Source organism: Manacus vitellinus, unplaced genomic scaffold (assembly GCF_001715985.3).
Source record: "Manacus vitellinus isolate BGI_N305 unplaced genomic scaffold, ASM171598v3 scaffold_65_pilon, whole genome shotgun sequence".
In the NCBI taxonomy this organism is placed as follows: Eukaryota; Metazoa; Chordata; class Aves; order Passeriformes; family Pipridae; genus Manacus; species Manacus vitellinus.
In genome coordinates this window covers 799,119-821,529 of record NW_021940724.1, presented here as the reverse complement: position 1 = coordinate 821,529, position 22,411 = coordinate 799,119, and the positions used below count along the sequence as shown (strand labels likewise).

Sequence of the window (22,411 nt, the reverse complement as noted above, 5' to 3'; positions counted from 1 at the left end):
ACCCATGAACTCCCACCAACCAGAGGAAAGCCCCTGTTCATTAATGCTGCTGCCTAAGCTCTAATTTAACCTGTTGCATTTGAACTCTACAGGATTGTCATCAGACAGATGCTCCACCTGGATCCTCTCACATGAATGCACATGGTGTCTGGATATCTCTGAGGGTGTTTCCTTGGGCTTCAAGGAATTATAGAAGCACAGTGGCAGTGAGGTACAGACACTACCAAAGTAGGTGAAGCTAATCCAAGTTACACATCTCCCCAGAATAAGTCAAATAAAGCTGAAGCCCCAAAAATCCCAGCACTCAACTGCCAAAGCAGTTGGACTTTATTAACTTCTCTGTGACCACTCACAGATTTGAAGTTGAGCATTCACTTAAAATGTTTTGGTAGACTAAGGCCTAGGAAGGCAATAATTGACTGTACAGGCAGGTTACCTAATTTTGATGTATCAGGAATAAAGGACCATGACAATTTTCTTTGTGTGAGCTCACATCTTCCTGGAAACATGGCTAGAATTTGTGATGCTCCATGCTTGAGTTCACCAGCAGTAAAAGCCTGATAGCTGATTCACTTTATCCTCACCCAGCAATTACAGGCAATAATTACAGATGGTTTTTACCGAGTGGAAGAATAATGTGTCCTAAATGTGTTTATAAATACATAAAACCTATGAGGAATTCGAAGAGCCATTAGTAAGGATCAGCTATCCTGAGCTCTGGCCTGCAAGAGTCATTAGTGTTTGTGGACTGCCCTTTCAGAGCTAAAACACCGGCTCAAAGAGCAATTACAGAGCAGATCAACAGCCTCCACCAGCAGCAGACAGGACAGCTACTAGTGCATAATGCCAGCACAAAGTCTAAGGTAAATCTGCATCCCAGCTTTGTCACACAGGTCAGCATAGAAATCCATAATCAGCAGAGGAAAGATGCATCATACTTGAAAGGCCCCCTAATGTCCTTCCAACTTGAATTGTGCTGTGGATGTAGGATCTGAGAAGAATCCAAACCTTCAAGTCAGACACAGTTTGACCAGAAACTCTTAAGCTCTCAAATTAGCACAATTTGTGTTTCAAGGGTATAATAAAACTGCATAAGTGCTCATTCTAATGGTCTGTCAAGCTGAAAAGAATCATTTCAGACTGAAAGCAAGAAATTCCCAAATGGCAGAAAGAGGGGAAAGGGAAGAAAGTTTTTAAGGAAAACAAGATAGCTTTCCTCCCCACCGAGAGCATGAAAAGCTTAATGGTGCCAGCAGACGCCTTACCTTGGGTGCAGTGCACAAAGCTCCATCTCCAACGAGAGGAAATTACACTGACAAGCAGTGAAATGATATAAATCAAGCAGAGCTGGCACTGTCAGAGGCATCCTCCTTGGAGCAGCTCACATTCCCTCCCTGCAGCACAGCCAAAACCAACTACTCCAGCTAAAGCACTTGAGACCAGAAAGGACCCATGGAATCATCTGGCTGCCTTCCTGCATGATCTAAGACTTCCAGTCTCAGGCAGGAGTCTTTAACAGACTCACAAGATATAGAGCCAGAGATCCCAGCATCAAGCACAATCACCTGTGGCTGATCTGCAGCTCATCTCCCACCTGTTGAGAATTAATTTAATTGCCCCAGGTTAACTGCTCCTCCATCAGATTGGACCCAGCTCCAGCTGAGCTCACACCTACCCTTAATGGGGCTGATATTATAGTTTTTCCCCATATAGACACAAAATTAATTTAAGCCTATTATTTAATCCTATTTCCCTGCTATTATTTACAGAAGGGCACATTCTTATAGGAAGGACTTACAAAGAAATACTGGCACAGATTTTTGATGGGGTCTGTATCAATAGGACAAGAGGTGATGGCTTTAAGCTAAAAGAAGGTAGAGTCACAGTAGATATAAATGAGAAATTGTTTATGATGAGGGTGGTGAGGCCCAGGCACAGGTTGCCCAGAGAACCTGTGGCTGCCCCTGGATCCTTGGAAGTGTTCAAGGCCAGGTTGGACGGGGTTTGGAGGAACCTGGGATAGAGAAGGTGGCCCTGCCCATGGCAGGAAAATTGGACTAGATGGTCTTCAGGGTCACTTTCAACACAAATTACTCCAGGATTCCATCTCCACTCATGTGTTGCTGGGTGGGTGCCAGAGCAGCAACCCCAGAGCTGCGGTTTGCCGTGTGGACAGCCCTCCCCCAGCAACAGGAGCCAGGCCAGCGAGCCACACGCCACATGAAAACTATTTTCGTTTAACGTATTTGGGTTATTTCCTCTGGGGGATCATCTGCCAAAAAAACGCCAGCAAGCAAAACCCTACAAATAAACACCACCCGGCTTCTGCACAGCTGTGGCTCTCAGCTGCACACGGGCCTTTGTAAAGACAGAAATACAGTCATCTTCTGCAGCGAAGAGAAACACGTAAGGAAGTTTGGATTTATGATGAAAGGGTCAGGAGTTGCAAGCACAGGTTTATTTTCAATTCCAGACACTCCTAGCAGCAATATAAAGTAGCCACGTTAAACTCTCTGGAGCTTCTCTGCTTGGCAATTTTGCGTTAACGACTTTCCAGAATGAAAGAGGAGGTGAGGACATGAATTCACTCTGCCTCTAATGCTGCTGCCACACCGGCTGGGATAGCAGGGAGAGGCAAAGGGAAGGTTTAAAGAGGTGGGAATAACATCACCAATTCTGGCATCCTGAGCGGTTAAAATCTAACCCAGAGAGTCACGACACACTCAGCAGGTAACTGGGAAGGAATTGCGGGCTCGTGGTTGGGATGCTGGACTGGAATCAATCAGTTCATCATCCCACACCAAACTCCTACCTGCAAAAGAGGGAATATTACTCACCACCCCTCTGCCCCAGGAAAGCTGCTAAACACAGGCTTATAAGGTGCTCTGCATATCTGAAATATCCTCATCTCGGACTGATTGGCAGCTCCCAGGGTAAAAATGCCCTCACAAGTCCCACCAGCTGCCTCTCCATCCCGGGCTGAAGGGAAGGGGGACCAGCTGGTGGGAGGCTGGGGTCTGCTCCTGCCACCACTCCCTGTGTCAGCAACTGGGGGGTTCATCTGCAGCCGTGACACCACGGCCAAGTGTCACATTCACCAGTGAAAAAGGAAGGATGTGCAGAAGAATGGGCCTGATTTCCAGGAGGGTTCTGGCAGGAGTTTGCCTCCTCCAGGATTAAGCCTGTCAAATAAATAATTAACACATCCAAGCCCTCCTGCAGAGGATGGTTTTACGAGGCTGGTGCTGGCTCAGTCCCTGAGGGATTCACTGAGTCCCCAAAACCCCAAATTCAGCAGAAGGGTTAGAGATTTGATTACAGCACCTCCTTCCCCGTCCTCATCTGATTCCCCAGCAGGAGTGAGCTCCTTGGCATTGCAGGAGTGACTGAAGCACCAGGTATCAGGGGGCCAGTGCAGACAGTGCTCATAATACATCAATTGTCCCTTAAACATCTGCTTTAGCCATTTGCCTCTGAAACAGCCCCTGATAATCAAACACAGCCTAATCCATATTTGGGGAACAGCCTCAATAAGGGATTAGCCACCCCTCATTCCTCCTTGCTTTCACTCTGGAGAAATCTTCCTCCTCGATCAAAGCACCTTTTTCCAGATCTCTCAGCAGGCTCCAAAGCAATTCCACAGACTCACTGGGGATAAAGGCTGTCCCAATGGCCAAGCCTTTGATTTACAGCTAATACCTAACAGCCCTGTCTTCACACGGTGGCAGGTACTTGGCTTCTCACTCCTGTTATCTCAGGCTTGGCCACCGCAAAGGATGGAGGGAACACATACATTAAGGGCTGTCTGTGCTGCCAGCAGGGCCAGGGAGCCAACAGCAATAAGAAATCAACAGGAACACACATTTCAGTCTTTGCAAGGAGATATCCAAGGTCTTTTCCATCATCTGACTGCAAGATCTCCTTTCCTTCCTACAGCAAGGACCGTGTGAGGGTGAGGGTGGGCATGTGTCCACTCCACAGGGTATTTAAAAATCTAGACAGGTGGAAGCCCTAGGAAAATCTCTAACCAGGAACTTCATGGTACCTGAAGAGAGACAAGCTAGGCAATTTAGGGTCTAGATCACCTGGTGGACCATAAATCCTTATCCAGTGGAGCTGGAAATGAGGGAAACCATCTCCCACAAACCACAGGTCTTTAAATTCCAACAGCAGCAGGATGGTACTCAAGGCTTGTGCTTCTCCTGTTTGCCTGGGCATGTCCTCTTGGTGGTTTCAGCACGGTGAACTTCTGGTTAAATGCTGGTTTGCCCTACCCATGGCACCAATACTTTGCATTCCTGAAGCTGTATTTACTCTGTGCCTCTGACCTCCTGCAGTATCTCTGCTTCTGGCCATGCTGCATCCCAGTGTCTCCTCTGACTCCTGTGAAATCAGTGGATTTTGGTTCACGTCCCTTCTCCCCCTGATCTGTGCTGTGAACTCCAGCAGAACCATCACTTTTCAGCCCGTTGGCCGTGTTGAGCTGTGAAATCCTCGTGCAGGATGGACAGAGTCCCTCTGACTTTCACCTCGTGCCACATCATTCCCATAATTTGATGCCTGTTACTGCCCTCCCCACCCCATGCATTCCTAACACTGGGTCAGGAAAAAACTGTGGACTTTTGCCATCTGCAGTTCAAAATTTTGTGCACAAAGAGATGGCCACTGACCAAAGACAGCACAGATCACCAACCAACCCACTCTTCAGTGGTTGGCCTGCAGTTCTAATGACATCCAAAAATACCCAGCACCGTTTCCCCAGGGTGCTCTGTGACATAACAGAAGCTGGATAAAGAGCCAGCACTTGGAAATACATTATAATTGCACTCTGCTTTTCACTTGTGCACCCACAGCAGTGGTTACTGTGCAATTACATGTCACCATATACAAATGACAGTGCAGTTACAGTAACTTTCCCAATTATAGGGAAATTGCACCCACCCTGCTAAGAGGTTTTCATTCGAACACAATTCAGGAATGCAAGAACAGAGGGGAAAGTTACTCAAATTGACTAGAACTGGTGCAGTCCTTTGGTTTTTAGGTCTGTAGTTTAAGCATCAGTTCAAGGACTGGTGTCAAGTTTCCAGAGTGCTGCAGAATCTTAATGTAGTACAGATTTTTATGCCTGTATTTATGTCCCTGCTATGCTGTGAGCGTAAGACTTCCCAACAGTCTATACCAGGCACCTCCACGTCGTAAAATTTGCAATTTCCTGAAGAGCAGGCTGCCTTTTTACAGAGACCAACAGGTTTCTTTAGTCTTCAGACCTCTAGCTTAGCAGAGCTGGGTGATTATTAGTAATTGTGTATAAAAGTAATTGTGCTATAAATTTAACATCCTCCAAGTCACAGTTTGCTGAATGATTACAGTGCCAAAAGATGTGTACAAGGTAAATCCATTAGTGAACCCCTACAAATTTTCTAGACCCCAGTATTACGGTCTTTAAGCAATTCTGGCAATAAGTTTGCTTTTTGCATTTCTTCCTTCAGACCTCGGAGATGCAGACCCCAGAATTTAGCATCTGCTGATTCAGTCACAGCCACAGAGCTGCAACTGCCAAGAGTTTTCAGCCCATGGATTGTTCCCCAGCTCTGGTTCCTACTTTTCCCAGAAATGTTGCCTGGGACTGGTCAGCAGCAGCATTTCTGCTCTGGAAGCAGCACTGGCTTATTATGGAGCTCTGAGCAACACGGTCCAGTGGAAGGTGTCCCTGCCCATGGAAGGGAGGTTGGAACTATATGATTTTTAAGGTCTACTCCAACCCAAGCCATTCTAGGTTTCTGTGATCAGAGGGAAATGGTTCATGCCCCCATGATGGAAAGCCCATGACTGACTATCCAGAGAAGCACATCGTGGATATCAAGTGTGAAACACCTTCCTCAGCAGAACCACCTACTCCCTTCTTGGTCACCTGCAGAGAAGACAATCCTACCACCACAAATGAAGAGGTAATTAGGGATCCAGCCTGAAAGACTATCAGGTTAATGAGTCTCTGTTTCTGACTGATACCAGCTACATCAGATTCCTCAGGTCTGGTGTCAACTTCACCTCCAAGTTTCTCCAGGAGAAACACTCTCACCGAGTCAAGATAAACAGGGCACGGTGCAGAACTGACTTGGATTCCTATCAATATCTTTCAATGGGATATTTACACTCCCTGTGTTTGGATATTGTAATTTAAGTGATATTTTAAGTGCCTTAATTAGACCCCAAGGGTCTGATGTAGGAAGGGAAGAGGGACAGTACCTTCAGCAGCAATGCAAAGTCAGACTGAGATAGTACAAACACTCCCATTCACGGAGTTCTTCCCATCCCACATCCCAAACACCATCACTGTGTCAGCCAAATCTCCCTTTCGTGTATTATATTTCTACCCCTTCAAAACCTTTCCAGCATCACTATAATTCCACATCTCAGCATCAGCATCCCAACCCCTGCAGGTAGAGTGAAAATCAGATCCCAAAGGTCACTGGAATTCATCCTGTCACAGGTGGCAACTGTACCTACAAACAAGGAGGATGGACGTGGCCTGAAGAGCAGCAACTGTGACTGCAAAAGGTGTAAAAGGAAGCTGAGCTCTCCTGCAGTCCCATAAATATCCCCTTGCTGGCTCAGAGGATCATATGGATGAGGCACTGAAGGATAAACAGAGGAATATAATCTCAGTGGCTTTCAGATCGGTGCTTTAAAAAAATTCACTTAGAATTTTTCACACATGCACACACCCCCCCAAAAAAAAGAGAGAGAGAGATTATTGAGTGTAGAGACTGCCTTTGAAACTGCCATGGACTAGTGGGTAAATAAGCATTTAGGGATTTTTCAAAAGGGAAGTATTGATCAAATAAGCTGCTAGAGCTCTTCTGCGAGAACTTATTCCAGCAGCAAAGCTGTGCTACACACCTGAAGCACAGCAGCACTGACTTTTCCTGGTGCTGCTGTAGCTGAGATGGGGAGAAAGTCACAGATAGGGCAAACCTTAGGTGAAAAGGGGGTTTTGTGTAAGCAGAGAGACACCTCTGAGAGAAGGTGCTGCATTTAATCCTAAAGTCTGTCACATTTCCTGATCAACCAAAGGCTGTCTACATATCAAGCTTCTAAAAACTTCAGCTGCAGTGGTGGGAGAGGTGTAAGGAGAGATTGGAGCTCGGTCCTCTATGAGCTGTGCCCTGTAATCCTGAACATCCTTGCTGTGACATGGGTTTCTCTCAGGCATGTCCATCCAATAGAGACCTCTAAAAGAGGGACATTCCCTTCCCCAAGTTACAAACTCTCCTGTCCATCAGATACACTGCAGAGTTCCTCAGGTCCCCACAACAATATCATCACTGCCTGTTGCATGCAATGCTGAAGGGTGCAGGATCCTTCTCCTGCTGACCTGTCCTCCCTTTCACAGTGTGCCTGACCCACTACCTCTATTTATTGGCAGCAAAGAGCTTAAACGACATTTCTGGGGCATTTCTGGCACTCCTCGTTCCTGTTTCAGTGACACACACCAGCACCTTGCTGGACAGAGTCCAGCTGCCTCCCCTACGCCGGCACCACCAGCGATTCTCCACTGAATTCCTTATAATTATTATTTTGTTACACAGACAAAATTATCATTTGGGCTGCAAAGTGCCGCGTGCACCAACAGAGCCGTATAAATGAAACAACATCGCTGCTTCGCATGCGAGCAACACCTTCACCCGGAGAGCCCAGAGCCCCTTAAAAGCACTAATTAAGCCTCACCGTGGTCCTGCAAAGGTAAGTTAAGTGCTGTAATGAATGGGATGTATGTGCTCGTGAGAGCTTGGCTTGCTCAACAAATAACGGGGATCCAGGGCTGTGCATCCGTATCGGGGAGAATCAAGACGTGTCTGGGCTTACCATCCCACAGAAAATGAATTTAAAGAAGCCCCCGTTATCAGTTTAAACAACGAACCAAAGCACTCGAGGTCTGAAGAGAAAAATCTCCCCGATTGCTGCCGCTATCTGGGCAGATCTCGGTACTTGAGGAATTCAGAGCACTTTGTATCAGGCGAGTGTAAATTCACTCAAGCCATTAAGCTCGAACTCCTCCCGCATCTGAAAGTGGGATGGTGCAAGTGGGAGGCTGCAGCCAGCCCTTGGAAGCAGGGACAGCATCACAATTACAGCCCTGTGTTTCTTGGCTCGGGATCCCAACCAACAGCCCCAGCCCATCCATGAGTGCTGGGTCATTCCCTCATTAGGAGGAGTAAATTTTTATTATTCCCTTCTGCAAACTCCCTCGCTCTGCCTCTCCCCCCTCTCTCCCCGTGTCTAAATACGTGCCTGGCTAATATTGCTTGTTTACAGGATAAATCAGCTGAACAAATCCTATTATATTTTGGAACACTGACAATGACGGGGTAATGACATTGAAACAGGGAAAATACGATGTTGTTCCTACTGATCTAATGTCACCCACATGTTCTATCAGCTATAGCAGCTCCAATACTGCATGGAGAAAACAGAGGTCCCTCTGTCTTTACTTTTAGTTGCATATCTGTCTAGGTGTCTTGCTTTTCCTAGTTTCAAATACTTCTTTAAATATTTTAAACATGGAATCATAGAATGGTTTAGGTTGGAAGGGACCTTAAAGCCTATCTTGTTCCACCCTCCTGCCATGAGCAGGGACAATTTTCACTAGACCAGGTTGCTCCAAGCCCTGTCCAACCTGGCCTTGAACACTTCCAGGGATGGGGAAGCCACATATTATGAGAATGTGCACCATAAATATTGGGGCTGCAATGATTACTGGCCCCTAAATTGAAGGAATGGGGGGGCTGGTGGCACAAAGGAGATGTTAAGTCCTAGGTACTGTGTAGTTTTCTGCAGGAGAAAGATGCAACAAAGATCAGCATTTCAGCAAGACATGTTCATCCCATTACAGGCATTTATCAATGCAACAAAGCAGAGCTGAAGAGAAGAATGATATGGAGGTAGATGTGTCCAGGACACCCAGGTCCCCAGCTCTATCCTGAATTTGAACATATCTATCCAGCCAGGTCCATGCTGGCTCTGCAAACACCACATTTCATCCCAAAGCTGTTGTTATATTACCCAAAGATTGGGACAGTGTTAATAAAATGCCTCTAAAACAAACTTAGAGCAAAAACTACATCCCAAAGTCATGCAGATGCCAGGCTGGGAATGTCTGGGGCAGAAATATGGTCAGATGTGATTCAGACATCTCTCTGTGGGTAAAACAGCCTTTCCCATCTCCAGTCTTCAGGACACTGCTTCCAACATCTGTATTATCCTACCTGGTACAACGGGGACCTATCCATGGTATTTGGGTAAGTAGAGAAACATGAATAGTTCAGAGAGAAAAAAGTCTTCCATGTTTCCTGGAATATAAATTAATAGCCATGCCCATCACATCATTCCCAAAGGCTAAATATCCTTGCTGGTTCCCCAAGCACTAAGACAGACCCTGCCCTGTGTTTCACCCCGATAGCTACACTTGCATCAGGCAAGGGAGAAAGGGTCTGCAGAGGATTTATCCCAGAAAGCAGTGCTGGATCCAGCACCCCCTTGGCCCCCTCCTCAACAGAACGGGCATTGTCCAAACTCCCACACTCGGCTGTCCCCGCTCCGGAGGTGCTTTAAATAGCATCGTGCTCACCAAGGGAGCTGGAGTCACTTTGCTTCTGGCTCTTCCAGGACATCTGGGGTTTGCTTTTTGCCTTTTTTTTTTGTTTGTTTGTTTGTTTTGTTTTGTTTTTTTTTAAAAAAAAACCCTCTTGCACAAGTGTTCCCCTTGACCTGCAAGGCAACCTCCTGGAGAGGCAACATGAGGTCAGGTTTGCGGAGTCGCTGATCTCCTGGCGTGGAAGGAGAATGAGAGGAGAACATATGGAGCCCTCCAAAAATGCAAAGCAGAGCCACAGGCGACCACAGGGCTCGACCACAGAAGAAAACAGCCCGAGCTGCTGGCAGGGGAAGCAGCAAAGACCAGTTCCCAGAAACAAAATCTAATTGTCCACGTGGCAAAAGCACAGCGGTGAAGAATTTGGCACCAACTGGCAGTGGTGGAGAAGTTGGCACCTTGTTCACCTTCAGGTTGAGGGACCACCAGGACCTGGGGGTGATGCTGAGGGATGCTGAGCTGCTCAGAGAGAGCCAACGTGGTACAGGGATGGGAATCAGGATGGGGGAGGGAGCTGAGCCTGGAATATCTCAGACACAACAGCGACTCCACAGCCCTGGGTCCTGCTCTGCCCTCAATGAGCATTCTGTGTGAGCAGGGTCACCCAGACATGAGGAGAACAGCTCTGTGAGAGGGTTTGGCACCCGGCCACTTAAAGACACAGGGTTGCCTCCTGCTTTATGCTTAGGAACTAAATAGTTAGTTTTGAGAAGGAGGTTTTTTCCCAGTGCGTGTGTATTTTTGTTCCCAGTGAATGTGTATTTCCCTCCCCCTCCCAGGGCAATGAGGATCTTGGAAGGAGAGGTTTCAAGATGGGGGTGGGGGACGATAAGAGGGTAATTAATTACTGCCAGCATTATTTCTGCATCCACCGATCTGGAAGTCTCTTTTCAAGGACAGGTGTTTAGTACTGAGGAACCTACTTAATACCTCAAATGCAATCATCCTCTCCTGCAATTAGGCCCTGCTTTACAGCCTTTAAGTGCAAGCTGCAGTTGATGTAGGGGATTAAGAGTTTTTGTTTTTCTCTCCTCCAGAGCCTCCTGAGGAGCCCCTGCAAAGGAGCTCTCACCAGGCTGGGATATACACCCCCACCTGAATAAATGGTGGGCTTCTGAGGATGTCTGGAGGACTGGGGTGTTGCCAGCAGCCATATCCAGCTGAACTAAGAGCTCATGGAGGTGCTGGAGAAGCCCTGTGGTGCTCATGCAGCACTGCTGAGATGTTCCTGTAACTCCATTAAATCCCAGCCATCCTGTCTCCAGCAGGAACACCAGGCACGCTGCTCAATGGCTTAGTGCTAATTAATTAATGAGCCTGCTGCTCACCTCAGAGGGGAGGAGGTGGGGAGAATTTCCTAATTCTGGTTCCGAGGGGCCAGGAGGGGCCAGGACCTTGCTCGGAGCATCGGAGCTATGGAGTCAGCTGCTCTCCATCAGCCTGAGGAGCAGGGCCCCAGACATCCCTGGCCACTTCCACCCCTGACAACCCTCATGAGAAACCCCAGCTGGGTCACTGGGGAGAGCTCCCTGAGCTGCTCATGTGGCAGGATGACATTTCTCCCTGCTGGAATGTGTTTCATCCCAGAGCACGTCCAGTTTTGCAGGGGAGATGATGGTCAGGCCTGTTGGACATGGAGAAATGAGGAGAGGGAAGGTGCATGGGGGAGATCTACAAATCACGGGGCTCTACCTCTTGTCCCTCCTGCCTCCTCAGCTCAGCCTCCACCCTCTTCAGCCCCCAGTGTCCCTGTCACCTCTTATCAAAGTTTCTGAGCGAGTCCCTCGGACAACACGCTCTGCACACACATACACACACACTTCCATCCAACACAAACTGATGTGACCAACTATACAAACAGAGATCTGGCAGCCACAGGCCTGTTTGCTCCGTCTGCAAGTCTCCAGTGGGCATTCCCAGAGAGGCATTACCGTATTTCCCAGGGTACTGCCTTTCCAAACACTGCACTCTGTCATTTTTTTTCGGGGGTTTCCTGCTCTTTATTTGCATTTTCAGACAAAGAAGAAGAAAACAGTGTTAGAACGTGACCAAGAACTGACTTTGACTGACCATGAACCCTTTGGATTGGGAACAGGAGTCTGTATAATTTGGGGTAAAGACATGTATGTAAAACATGTACCCAAAACTCTTGTCCATCCAGCTGAGATGAACAAAAAGACCTATTGTGCAAGCACGAGTGGCATTGACACTTAGGATGACTTAGGATAGCCCAACTGGCAAGCAGGGACACTACAAGGTCTAACAAAACCAATAGCTCATTCCTGTGATGGAGTTATTCCCATGGGAAAGTGTCAGGATCACTTACAGACCGACCTTGCCAAGAGGAACAGGCAGGGGCTGTGTGTGCAAAGATGTCAAAGCACCAGGATCACATGGATCTCCTTCCACACATGGATCTCCTTCCTAAGAACTAAGCAAAAGCTAACATTCCCCTTTACCCTCATCTTTCCCTTTTGTGGGAAAATGATGGGGGAAATGACAGGGATGACAATTCCTGATTTTATTGTACTTTTTATTGTAAAGTGATTTTTTTCCCCCTTGAAACTCTGCTTCTTTCCAGCAGCTCCAGCCCACATCCTTCTTTCAGGATGACCCTGTTTTTATGTTCACCATGCTAGAGGGGTATGCAACAGCAAGGATGATATTCCCTTTTCCTGGGAACAGCACTAAGATCCAGGAGTCCCTGGGCTACATTTTACTGTGCCTTACCCAACCCTCCTGTAAAACAAGCATAATGCTGCTCCCCATCTTGGTGTCTCAGAGGTTCAGTGTGTCCTGTTAACACCAGTGATGGCAAATCCATGCCCTGGGAGGAAGAGGAATATCATGAAATAAGCTGTTTATAGAAAAATCTTGGCCATATCACCAATTGTGGCCTTGCCAGGAGTCAAATTGACCGTCCCATCCCATACACAAAGTTCTTCTATTACCTGAGCTGGAAAAGGCCCTTCCTAACCTGGTGACATGGAGCAGAACAGAGCCCCTGGATCAGCCCCAGTGTTCATCCTGGCTGAGGTGCTCGTGCTGCCCAAGGAAAATGCCTGTGCACCCAACTGGCATCCAAACGTGCCCCAAAACCATTCATGGAAGGATTACTCAGAAATATGCCCTCCACAACTTCCTCCTGCATTCAGCTAAATCCCACCCAAACAGTAGTGCTTGCTTGGTGAGCATCTAGGATGGGCAGGGGGAGGCAGAGAAAGCAGGAGGGAGCAGGAGAGCAGAGCCCACTTGAGGAAGAGATGTATGGAGGAGATGCAGGACTCTCAGGGATCATCTTCAAAAGAGGTTTTGGGGAATTACACACTCAGGCACCAGAAGCATGGGAAGCCTTTACAGCCAAGTCACTTGCCAGACAGTGACATGGGTCCCAGACATCTTCTTCTGTTAGCAAAGCATTGGGAAAATATTGCCCAGCTCTTTACACAAGGCCTTTTGTTGGCCGGTCGGCTCTGAAAACATTTCATTTCTCCCCCAAGTGACAGCGCTGCCATGAAAAACAGGAAGAGATTGAATACAGTAATTTAAACAGTCGAACTCCATTTCCTGCCAAAAGGAAAAGAAAATACCGGCAAGAAGGCAGGAGATAGTTGGGGACAGACACTTTGATTATCAGGCAGATATTTGTGCTGCGTATCCGGTGAAAGCTGCAGCGATGGAGGTGACACCTTTTCATCTCAGGGACTGGAGTCTGTTAGGCTGCAGAGCAGCAGGTGATGCTGCAAGACACATCAGGCTGATGAGGAGACCAGGATCTCCCAGGAGAGCAGCCCTGGGATGCAACCAGCTCCCGAGCTGACAGCCAGGAGCACGTGCCAACAGCACATTGTGTTTGGGGTTTCGCTGAGAGACAAAGGTCCAGCAAGGATTCACTCTCCTCTCCATCTCCCTTGACACCTTTGTGCTGCTTTGGGTTCAGTCTCCAGCACCCTCCTCTTCTCCATCCATGTTTGTATGTCCCACACAGCCATCCACCTGATTGCTCCCCATGGCAGAGGGGAAACCTCCCCTGCCTCCACTGCTGAGCATCTCAGTAATGGAATTCTCACTGGGCTTCAAAATGAACCTATTAGTCCTATTTCATAGTAATGATAATCAACAAATCCCCCAATGATCAATTTCTGTACAAAAAGGACACATTTATATCTCCATCCTCCTCTGATATTGTGGTTTTTTATTATTTATTTTTAGGAAATCCAGTACATTCCAACTGTATCATGGAACCATGAAATCATAGAATCACAGAATGGTTTAGGTTGGAAGGGACCTTAAAGATCATCTCATTCCAACCCCCCCACCATGGGCAGGGGCACCTTCCACCAGAGCAGGTTGCTCAATTACAAAGTCCATGAAGCCTATTTAAACCACAGCCTTCTCAAGCCAACATGAAGTTTGTTTCCTGCTTTGAGAAGCCCATTTTTTCCCCTTGAGAACAGCCCTTCCTTCTTCCAACACCCTTCATGTCCCCACTGCTCCACACATTTTCATGCACCAACCACACTGCAGTGGTTACTTTTCCATGACTGTATAACAAGAGCCTCATGTGTCCAAGGCTTTGAAGGTGCCCTCTGACTGTATAAGCAGGAATGGCTTCAGTATCCAGAGAGGAGATTTGGATTTGACATGAGGGAAAGCTTCCTCACAGCACAGGGAGAGAGAGAGGAACCTCTGTCGTCAGAGGTTAAGAACAGGTGAGACAAACATCTGTCAGGAATGTTTTAAGTAGGGCAGAAGGGCAAATCAGATGACCTCATAAGAATCCTTTTTTTCCCAGCCTCATTTTTCTCTGATTATATGAATTTTTAAGCGTTTGGGGTCAAGTGTACTCTTTAAATATTAGCTATTATCCTGCATTTGCAGAGAGATATTACCTGAAACCATTTATCACCTGAGTGAACATCACCAATTTGCAAATCAACTGCCCAGACATAAAAATCTATCATTTTTTCCCGATCTGTGCTGAAGATTACAGGGAGGACAGCTGTAACACAGGGATAGGAGAGGGATGAACATTGAGGATTCTCCATTCATCTCTGGATATTTACTTTTCCCATTCTGCAAATGCTTCTATCACACTACCAACATCTGCAACACGCACAGGAACTTGGCACAGGGGAATAACAGGCTCATTACACAGTTGTGTCTCAGTCTTTGCCCTCATATTGTGTTTGCAAACCAGGCCAGGGCAAGTTTCCAGGACATCCAGCCTTGCAGGGCATCTGGGGACCCAAAGCCTCCCGCTGCATGTTGACCATGAGACACAGTTTGTCCAGCTCAGCTTACCAAGGTCCTGCCCGACCTCAAATCTTCCAGATCCAGCTGCAACCAAACTGCCTGACCAGAGAAGGTACAGACTCTACTACCAGCAGGGCCAGGAGCACTGTTCTCCCACATCCCTGTAATTATCTGTGTGCATATTGCAGGTTAGGAGAGCTGTGCTGGGAATGGTCTCCAAGAGATTTCTCTTGCTCTGAAGTGGCCCTGAGCAAGCATTACCTCAAGGCAGGAGCAGAAGAATCATAAAATGTGGATCCCCTTTGAGTCAGTTATTGCTCTATCAGAAATATTAGAAAAATTGGAAGAAGGTTTGTCACTAAAAAACAGACCTGACCAGGCACCAAGAGGTGAGGATAATGCAGTGAATCCAGCTCCATAACCCTGCAGTTAATACCATAAAGAATCACAAAATAATAGAATGGTTTGAGTTGGAAGGGACCTTAAAGCTCATCTCATACCACCTCTTGCCATGGGCAGGGACACTTTCCCCTATCCCAAGTTGCTCCAAGCCCTGTCCAACCTTGAACTTCCAGGGATGGAGCAGCCATTGCCTCTCTGGGCAACCTGTGCCAGGGCCTCACTAGCCTCTGTGTAAAGAATTTCTTCCTAAAATCTAATCCAAATCTCTCCTCTCTTAATTTAAAATGCTCAGTGGCAGGCACATCAGCTGTACCCGTTCACATGCAGGATTTCAGCTGCTGAAGGTAGGGCAGCAAAGCTGAAGTTCAGCTCCAGCCTGGATCTCAGGAAGGTTAAGCCTCTGTTTGCACCAGCAGGGAAACATTTGACATCCACACAAAACCAGGGAAAAGTCTCACTGATGGCTCTGTAATTGGTTTTAGAGCTGCTCCAAACACATGTGCTGAGAGGCAGAGCAGCAGCGCTGGGGGCTGGCTGGCAAGAGGACATCAGCGAAGGAAACAGGGCCCTCACAGACACATATCCAGGCTCCAAAATACTTCACCAACCATCAAATATTTTCCAAGCTTAGCTGCTGGACTCTGCAACCCCTTGCAGCAGCCAAGTCACTAATACCTCTTCCCTGGGGCAGCACAGCTGATCTCAGGCAGGGCTTGCCAGCAGCTCTAAGTAGGCTCATTTAAGGAGAGGACAGCCTACTTAGTTACACTCTTCAGACTCCCTTCTTTTAATTCAAGGATCTCCAGGTTCTTTTCCAGCTTAGCATTAGCATCTCTGATTCACAGGGAAGAAATACTCTCCCAAATATGCTCTAATATTTTTTTTCCCCACTGTGTCACCCAGCCCTTGGCTCCTTGTCCTCTCTCCTACTTCTGCAGTCTGGTCCCTCCAAGTTCAGTCTGAGACATCAGTCTTCTTGGTTTGGGACTCACCCCAAGGGACACAAGAATGCTGGTGGCCTTTTTGCTCCTGTCTAAAGCCATAGAAGCCAGGACTGAGAGGTTTCAAACCTCCTAATTTGAGAGGTCCAATACTGCAAACGTTAGTATGGAGCACAAGCAGAGCAGATATGCAAATGCATGGAGAGGCTTAGCAGCCCAGGAAAGAAACTCCAGTGGGAAGCTCCCAGCTTAAATCTAAAGGCAGCTCTTTGAATGTGCAGAGGCCTTGCAGCTAAACAAAAAAAATCAAAGCCAGATTTGGGCACAGCCTTTCTTCCTGTGCAACACTCCATTGGGAGCTTTATGGGTCCAGGCAGGAGATCCCAACTAAAATGAAGGACTTGTCCCTCCACAGATTCAGTGTGGGAGAATGAAGTGCAAGGTCAAGCAAGGACTCTGAGGGCACTGGTGTAAAGGGGAATTAAGGCAGAGTAAGGCAGGATCAGTCTCCCTGCAATGAAATTCCCACCTGCATTCCTCTTGATCCGTCCTCATCCTGCCAAGGAACAGCATCAGGAATCCCCCAGCAAAGGAAGCTTGAGCACAAAGGAGAGCTGGAGCAACCCCACATCCCGAGCCCTGCCTGCCTTGAGATTACGGGGCAGGAAAGCGCTCTGGCATTCCTCATATTCCCTTTTCTCAGACTTGAACTTGCCTCTCACTTGAAAGAGCTAATTAAGACTGGGAATCAAAGCCTGGAGAGGCAGCTCTTCCAGCCCGGCCCAGAGCCGGCCCTAACGCCCATGCCCGTGCCTGCTATCAAAGCCAGCCCCGGGCTGGAGGGGCTGAGGCACATTCCTGCCACAACACTCGAGTGAACCCACAGAATAAACCAAGACAATTTCCTCAGACCATTTGTAGGTCAGCTCGACCAGCCTCTTCCCCAGTCCTGCCCTTAAATCTTGCAGTATTTAATCCTTGATCTGCAGCCAGGCCTTAATTTTTCGGAGCAAAGGCGACGCGGAGCTGGCTGGAGACCGGAAGGAGAGGGGCTTTGATGGTTAATGACCAGTGCTCCTCAGCCCTAGGAGAAATGAAGCCCTGGCTTCACAAAGCTCCCTGAATAAATCCTGCTTCAACTCCAGCCCAGGGAAGTAAAACTACACCAGTGCACACAGAAACCGGCAGAAGCCGTTGACACTCTCTAGGTCCTGTTTTGGTTTAGGTTTGAGCCAAAACCGTGCTTTAGGTCAAAATTATTTCACCCCTATGATTTGCACAGTGAAGTAATTCCAACAGGCAAATTCCTCCTGAAGTTTTCAAGGCCCCTTGGTTTAGCTCATCAGCAAACACAGTATGTTTGTTGATACCTTCATTAGCTTGTCCATAGGCAAACTGAGGTATGAACTGGTTAAATTAGGTGGTGTGGTGAGCTGGAGGCAGAGCCAGGACTGGGACAAGGCAGTCCCAGTTCCTTGGTCCCTGTTTTAATGGTTGAGAAACATGGTTACCTGAAGACAAGACCTGTGAGCACACAAGGAGGTAAAGTTTGGGTGCTCAGGGGCTTCACTTACCGCACTGCTACAGGGAATGTCCTTGACTTTGAGCCAGGCCAAATCTAACGTCCCCTCTCCCCTGTAGCAGGACTGCAGTCTGTCCTTGATGCGGTCGTTGATCTTTTTCAGGACAAAGATGCAAAGAGCAGACTCATCCAAGGACTTCATCTTCCTTTTCTGCCCCTTGGAGAAGACTGTGAAGAGGATATCATCCTCAGGGCCAACCTCCAAAGACCTGGCTAAGATGGCTCCAGCCTTAGACAAGTAGGCTGCCTGGAGCAATCTGTATTCCACCCCGTTCTTCTCACAGCCAATGGGCACCTCCACATAGGAGTTAAAGGCTGTGTCCTCCTTACAAAGCCGGACCAGCTTGGAGGTATAAACCTGCTCCTTCGTGGTGGAGCCAGGTGGAGAGATCATCTCAGGCTGCAGAGTCAGGAAGTAGACAAAGTTCCCACTGCTGAAGCCATAAATGTAGTAGATATCGAAGTCAGGGATGATGGTAAAGGTGTCTGAGGGGATCTTGATCATAGAGGCCACAAACTCATCATGAAAGACATATGCAAACATCCCATCCGCCTCGGAGTTCTTGGTGAGCTTCCTGCTGGAAATAGTGGGGAAATACTCCGGTTTCCCGTCCACGGCGGTGGCGATGAACAGCTTGTCATCCATGTTGCTGTAAGAAACAATGACTCCAAAAACAGAGCCACTCTCATTCACCCCAGAGAGGTAATGCTCCTTCTTGTGGAAGGGCTCCCCGAGCTTGAAGAGGTCATCCAGCCTCAGCAGCTTGCAGATGCCCTGGTACAGACTCCCACAGGCTATCAACCGATTCTCCTTGTAGTCTATGAGGAGCATTTTGTTTATGTTGTTGGTGGGTGTCAAGGGTTCGTTGCAGGTTTGGACTATCCTGGGCGGATAACACTTGGGATTGTCGTCATCAGGACCAGTCTCGTGGGTCACCAGGACCTTGAGGTCACTGGAGAGTTTGTAGATCCTGTTGACGGCCCCCAAGTAAATGTGCCCAGTTCTTTCGTCCACCACCAAGTGGTTGAAGTTTCCCTCTGCTTGTTCTCCTGTAAAAGTGATGAAGGGCCTCTTTGGATGGGGTGGCTGCTGTCTGGCAAGAGGTGACACTGTGGTGGACAGCAGGAGGTGAGAAACCAGGCAAGTCCACTTCCACATGGCCGGTGACATGATTAGAGAGGTTTGTATTCCCAAGGGAACAGGATTAAAAGCAGTAAAATTCTTCAAAACACCAATTCCCTGGCAGATTTTGTCCTACAAGCAAAGCAAAAAGAAAACAGAAGTACATTACTATGGAGTATTCCTTCCTCCTCCCCCCTTCACGACCATGCCATCATCAGAGCTTATTTAATTGCTAATCCTCCCTTTCTGAGCTCTCTACTTAAAACCAACACAAAGGGAGCCCTCCTGAAAGAAAAGATGCTGGTAGAAAGAGCAGAAATCACACAGCAAAGTCATAAATCAGCACCCTTTTCCTCTCCATCACTCACACACGTGCCCCACGGTGCAGCACAAATATTCCCTGGAAGCCAGAGAGGTGCAGAAGGCTCATGGTGGGAACATCAACCAGCGTTGCTGTTTGCACTGCCAATGTCAACCCAACTGTGTATTTGCTGTCTGAGACACCAGAGCTGGAGAAGGATTATTATCCTGCTCTTCTGGATGAAGGACTGAAGCCTAGAGAAGGTCAGGGCCCTGCCTGCAGGGACAGGTCCAGATGGATGCTGAGCTCTTCTGCAGCCCTTGGAGTTTGCCAGGAAGAAGTCAGCCCTGGTCTGACATTAACATCCTTCCAGGGAGACCTCAGTCCGGAATGGTCCTGTTTGAACAGGATCTCTGGGGCTTCCGGATCAAAGCTACCTCGTGCTGGTCCAGCCTGGAGTACAGACACAGGAGCTGTGCTGTGCCAGCTGTCACAGCCACATCTACGAAGGGCAGGTGGCCAAGCACAGAGCAGGCTGAGCTCTGGGTCTCCTCCCTCCCCTGGGTTCTCACCACGAGACCACTCTCCACTCACTTCACAGCCAAGAAAACATCATCCCGAAGAGAGATACAGCTCCCCTGGGAATCTCAGGTGACTGAGGAGAAAGGGGTTGCCTACCTATTAGCGGTAATAAAGTCTAAAGGGCCATGAAGTAAGAAAACTAATGACCCAAGGACCAGCCTGGTGATTTTCCAAAGAGCAGCATGATTGATTCCTTGCACCACTCAGTCTCTTAAAATTTCCCAGGTTTTAACCAGGGTGTGAGAGCAGTATGGGGTTCAAACAGCCTCTGTAATTTGTTGAGCACATCACCACACCCCATGGAAACACATCTTCCTGCTCAACACATCCATCTGCTCCCTTTCCCTTCACTTTTTTAGTTGCTTCTGCACCAAGAACAGCTTTGGCTTTTAATGGCCCCACAGAACACGTGGGAGATGGAGTCCTACCACCTCAGATGTCACAAGCCAAGCTCCTCAGTGAGTGCTGACCACTGGTGGCCAGGCTGAGGACACAAATTTCTCCTCCCTCCATCCCACTTTAACATCCACATCAGAATTTCACAAAGCTGTCCTTGATCTCAAAAAGAGCACAAGGCAAACCCCAGCCCTGCTCCTGCAGGCCAGCGTCCCATCACCTCTGTCACAGAATAACTTTGCTGAAACCAGGAGTGATGACAGCCAGGCTGGCACAAGCAGGAGGTAAGGAAAAAAATCACTGTTTGCAGATCCCAGCAGGGAGGAAGATGTGACACAGGTCTGGATTTGCAGCTTTTTCAAATCTATGCAGCTCTGCTAACGCCAGCGGGACTGAAAAATTTCCTTCAAGAAATAACAAGAGAGAATAAATCCCCCATTCTTTTGACCTGTAGGCTGATTAGATATGATAGTGGAAAGGGTAAGTCTGGGTTCGTAGAGCAGCCACCACTTTTATGCCACCCCGAATATTTCAAAATTCTCACAGCAGCCAGAATTTCAAAGCTGTCGCATGATCACCTTCACCTCCCACTGCCCTCCCAGCCACAGCAGCCGCAGGCATTGGATGGATGATGGACAAAGGTCATCCCACATTTACTTTAGGCATGTTTACCCTGTTCTGCTCTGCCTTTCTGGTCAAGCAAATATTTAATAAAATCAAGCTTATACTGCAGAGTTTGCAAGACTGCCTTGCAGGCTCTGCAGGGACAGGCAGGCTGGTCACGTAGGCTTTTAATAACCTTTAATATGATAGATGGAGCAGGGGTGGAAAGAGCTCCCCCTCCACACAACCACTCCTCTTTCAAAAGAGCCCCTCCTTGGGAGAGCAGCAGAAGAGGGAAGCTGTCCCTGTTTGAGTCCTGTGTTCAGAAACATCATGTGGCGACCCTGAACACCAGCCCCTGTCACTTATGAGTTATGACCCATGTTTCTAACACACTGGCATGATCAGGAACTAGACAGATATAGGACGAAATTATTCTTTTCAAGTACTAAAAAGATAATTTTTTTTACCCCAACATTTTGCTGTATTTTGCTCTTCTTTTCAAGTACTAAAACCATAATTTTTTTTACCCCAACATTTTGCTATGTTTTGCCATATTTTGCTCTGCAGAGTCAGCACAGCTGCAGGGCAGGGCAATGGAAACTGTCACAACCCAGAGACTGAAGAGGTAAGGAACAGCCCCTCTCTCCAAGAGGAGCCTTCTGCCCAAAGGTCATCACAGCACCAGGACAACAGCACCTGCAACAACAGGAGGAAATCTGCCCATTAAAACAAAGAGCCAACACAAAATCAGAAGAGACACACTCCAGACATGAAGTCTTCAAGGCCCAAGTAGGTGAGAATCGTTTTGAGGTGAGACTATCACTCCTAGAGGAAGGGAATGGCAAGGAAAACCTTCTTGGTCCCTCCCAACCCAAACCATTCTGTGATTCCTCTGGGGAAAGAGAGCAAATTCGACCTGGAAACTAGAGACACCCCAGTGAGAAACTCCAGGAAGGCTGGATGAGGAGTCCCTTTAGTAGCAGACAAGGGCACTTCAAAAACACTGAAACTCATGGAGGAAGATGCTCACCTGGAGAGAAAAGGAGATCAACAGTGTGAGAGCACCAATAGCCACCAAGCACACACAGGAGCCTTCTGGGACAAAGCAGGGAGAGCAGAACCTTTGGGCTGTCTTTCCATTTTCCATCAGCCATCTGAGTGGCTCCAGGAGCAGGATTTTCCCTCTGTACATTCCTCTCCCATCTGCTCGTGCTGTTTGCCCTGCACCCTCTGTCCTGGAGCACCAGTCAGCCCTTGAGCCTCTGAGGGCTATAATTTATAATTTGGCTCAATTAATAAATAACAGCAGAGGTCAGGGGTAAGGAGGCCTGGATGTTTAACTTGCAGAATAGAGCAGGTTTTGTACTACCCCTGAGAGGATGCACTAAGGAGAATTACCCATGTCTGGATAGCAGAAAACACAGCAGCTGGGAAGACAAGTAGTCCAGTGGCACAGACATACCCAGCCTCTTAGGCTACTCAAATTACAAGAGAGTAATTCTATTCTAAAAACAAAGCATATAAACCAAAGGCCTCAGCCAGCAGGCAGTGGGGTCTGGGCTTAGGTTCT

At 47.9% G+C, this 22,411-nt stretch overlaps 1 protein-coding gene across 1 annotated transcript in view; it reads right to left on the bottom strand.

Annotated features, from left to right (window-relative positions):
- Window positions 1-19,082, bottom strand: part of LOC108641505 (plexin-A4-like) — a 64,199-nt gene extending 45,117 nt beyond the window's left edge. Inside the window, exon 1 of the mRNA XM_018083579.1 lies at window positions 17,826-19,082. Coding sequence (XP_017939068.1) covers window positions 17,826-19,004 — 1,179 coding nt within the window. The 5' untranslated portion in view covers window positions 19,005-19,082. The remainder of the gene's footprint in view (window positions 1-17,825) is intronic.
- Between the last annotated feature and the right edge of the window lie 3,329 nt (window positions 19,083-22,411).